The 3,455-nt window shown below is 49.3% G+C and overlaps 1 protein-coding gene across 1 annotated transcript; it reads left to right on the top strand.

The window, feature by feature from the left end:
* Positions 1-2,798, top strand: LOC106806109 (protein HEXIM-like). Its single transcript, XM_014807963.1, has one exon. The coding sequence runs from the start codon at positions 136-138 to the stop codon at positions 1,102-1,104; it is 969 nt and encodes a 322-aa protein (XP_014663449.1). The 5' UTR covers positions 1-135; the 3' UTR covers positions 1,105-2,798.
* The last annotated feature ends 657 nt before the right edge of the window (positions 2,799-3,455 follow it).

Raw genomic sequence — 3,455 nt, 5'->3', positions numbered from 1 at the left:
TTTGGGGCGGGCGTCCCAGTGTACAGTGTTAGGGAGCATTCGAGGGAGAATTATGTGAAAGTTAAGAAGGAAAAACGCCAAAACAAACATCTTTTTCGCAAACTGTAAGTGTATTAATGCTTGGAAACTTTGAATATGAACGATCAGCTCATATCACTTAACGGTTTAGACACAGAGCGTCTAAAACCTGACGGTTCTACAAACAACGTCCAGAATAAAAATATGGGCGCTCGCGAGCGCGGCAGGGATGTCTCGTCGTCGGAAAAGAGCCCCGAAGGGATCGATAGTAATCAAGAGGGCAAGGCGAAAACGGATTCGGACAGCGGGAAGCGATCGCACGACAGCATGAGCGGCGACGAGAACGACCCTCACGGAAGCAACAAGAAGAAGAAGCACCGCAGGAAGGCAGCAGGAAACCGGCGCCGCTGGAAGCCTTTCGAGAAGATGTCGTGGACCGAGCGCAAAGAGCTCGAGGAACGCCAATCGAAGCGCGCCGAGCAAGTTCGCGAGGAGCGCTTCCACAAGGGCCAGCCGATGGCGCCGTTCAACACGACGCAGTTCGTGATGGCCGACCACAACGAGCCGGAGCCGGATCTCAACGGCATCCTTCATCACCCGCACCACCGGCACCGCGAGGCGAGCGGCAGCAGCATCGGCGACGACGCTGCAACCGAACCGGACGCGCCGCTGCTCGTCGCCGCCGACGACGACGACGCCGACTTCTACAGCTCTCCGTCGGACGAGGAGGAGTTTCTTGAGCGCGACTTCTCGGAGGAGTACGAGACCGTGCACGCCGAGCGCTTGGAGAGCATGAGCAAGGAGGAGCTGGTGCAGGACTACCTGCAGATGGAAGCAAAGCTGGAGACGCTGCATCGCGCCGTCGCGCCGCGGCCCGACTCGACCGAGCAGAGGCTCAACGAGATCAACGTGCTCCGGTCGGAGATCGAGCGGCTGCGGGACGACAACGAGAAGCTGCTGCGGGAGAACAACGCGCTGCGGAAGACGTGCGGCGGCGGCGGCGGCGGGGGAGCGGGCGACGCCGAGATGGCGTTGGAGCGCCCCCTTGATCGGACGCTCGGAAGTTGCTCGGAAGTTGCCGTGTGACTCGTAACCCGCCCCGCTGCGCGTTCGTTGTACAGACTGCCGTCGTCGTCGTCGTCGTCGTGGCGTGCGGGCGATCCCGCGGGATTTTTGCGCGCGTCCGCCGCCTCATTCACCGTCATCCTCATCATCTTTTGTATCGATTGTCTCGTGTATGATATAGTATCGCCGCGTTCGTTGCGAGCGCGAAATTGTTTGCATGGCCCTCGTTTGCTCTCGACGAAGGATAACACACTTGATCGCGACAAGGTATGTGTAAGGTTGGTGCTGTTTTTTGTTGTACTGTACGGCCAAGAACATATTTTCCAGTCTACACGCTCAGAAGAGTTTAAAATCTCGAGCGTGGCGTTTGCCCATTTTGGGTGCGAGAAGGAAAATGTTTACAACTTGTCGCAATTCAAGTGTGTTTCCGCTTCCATTGCTTGAAGATTGATTGATTGAAAATTGAAGACATGTTATGATGAAATTGAATTGTGAATGCTTCGGGAAACGCGTGTAGCCAGCCAGTTTGGGTTTCTTGTAAAGTTAATCGCCACCTCGCAACATGTTTAATTAAAAGCATGTTCTCCGGGTGACAAGTTTTAAGCGAAAGCCTCCACTAGGTGGCAGCGCAACCCCATTTCGAAGCCGATACTGGTGCTACGCGCAAACGGAACTAGGCATGCCCGTATCTAACAAGCTGTGGACGAGAGCAGCTGCCTATTTAGTCGATGACGAAGGCATCGTCTTGTTCAGTGCTTTCGGAGATGTGATTACTACGTGGCAAAAAAATTAATTGCGTAATTTAACTGTAATGTGGCCGGATTTGGCATCGTAGCTTTACTCTCACATGTAGACTAGTATATAAAATTGTTCGTGTGTACGCAAACACGAAACGCTGCGAAACGCGACAAAAGTATCGGGTGTTCCTTTCTCCAAAAGTCCCGTGTAACTTTGTGGTTCTTAGTCGCCGCTTGGTGACGCGTAAGCACTATCTCGCACGCATTGTCATCCGGGCAACCGCCACGGTGCGTGACGTAATAATAACCATGGACAATGCGTCGTTGAAAACAAAATTCTTCGATGATTTTCAATGAACTCCCCGTATTTTTGAATTCTCGTAATTCGAAGCGTCGTGTGTATTGTCGTCCGTCGGTCGTCTGCTACGCTGCCACGTATATTATTATTATTATTATTATCATGAGCGTTCAAATGCAGAGGATCGAACGAACGAGGGTCATGCATGTCAGATAAGGTCAGGGTTGTCAGACGCCATTTGTGCAGTTTTCAGCATTACCGCCTTGCCGATATTTTGCAAGGGGCACGCGCGCGCGTTCTTTTGAACGGTCGCGTTTGAATGTATGAAAGCGTTTTTTGTTTTATTTTGTACATTTTATTTACACGAGCGTTAATTGTACTTTGGCTTTTGTATGTAATTCGACAAAATGTTAATGAAAAAAAAATATGGAGGATTTTTGCCGTGCCAAAGAAACGGAGCGAGCGAGTTGTGAGGCTCCGTTATTGATATGAAACTGTGACAGGTGTTCTGACAGCCCCAATAATTCGTCTATGGAAATGCACACGTACACGTCTCATCTTGCGCCTTCTCATCGTCATTGAGACACTATTACACACATACGTCGGCATTTCAGTATTGGAATGTAATTATTTTTTACTATTATTTTTAACTATAAAATATCCATTTTGTATACAAGTTACACGTGTCTGTTGCGACGCATTTTTATTTTGTGGTGTTTCGTCAAAATGCTTTCCGGACGTCGTATACGCATCGCACGACAATTATTCTATGGTAAACACGAAGACTTGACAAGGCATAGAAATACAGGTAAAAAACACACATTAAGAAGTGAATAAAAAACAAATGTGTTTTTATTTACTCTTGATACATTTCATACATACATCGCGGGTAAAAGAATTCAAAATGCCCGTCAACCTGTATAAAAAGTCCACTTGCTCAGAAATTATACTACGCGTTTCCCTCGCGCGGCCTCTCTCTACGGGTTTGACTGTACACTAGTGCACATTGACAAGAAACAAGACTCGAGGGAACAAATCCATTATAAGTTTACAACTCGAAGGTGTCCATTTTGAAGATAAATGATAAATGAATTTGATGCAGCGCGAACAGTCACGGGTCGCCGCACGCACGCACACGACAAGTAGGCGCGTACAAGTAAGTTACGCTAAACTCGTTCCATTTCCACGGAACGCGGAGGGCCCTCGTGATTTACTCTCGTGACTCTTCGCTTGTCGCTTGTAGCTTGTCGATGTCGCCGTGATGCAAAGCGCTGTAATAAAATGCTAGTTTAGAAGTGAAAAACGCTCGTCGCGAAGAGAAGCGAAGTTGTTGCGAG

Source organism: Priapulus caudatus, unplaced genomic scaffold (genome assembly GCF_000485595.1).
Source record: "Priapulus caudatus unplaced genomic scaffold, Priapulus_caudatus-5.0.1 Scaffold142, whole genome shotgun sequence".
Classification (NCBI taxonomy): domain Eukaryota; kingdom Metazoa; phylum Priapulida; class Priapulimorpha; order Priapulimorphida; family Priapulidae; genus Priapulus; species Priapulus caudatus.
This window is presented reverse-complemented; position numbering and strand designations above follow the sequence as displayed.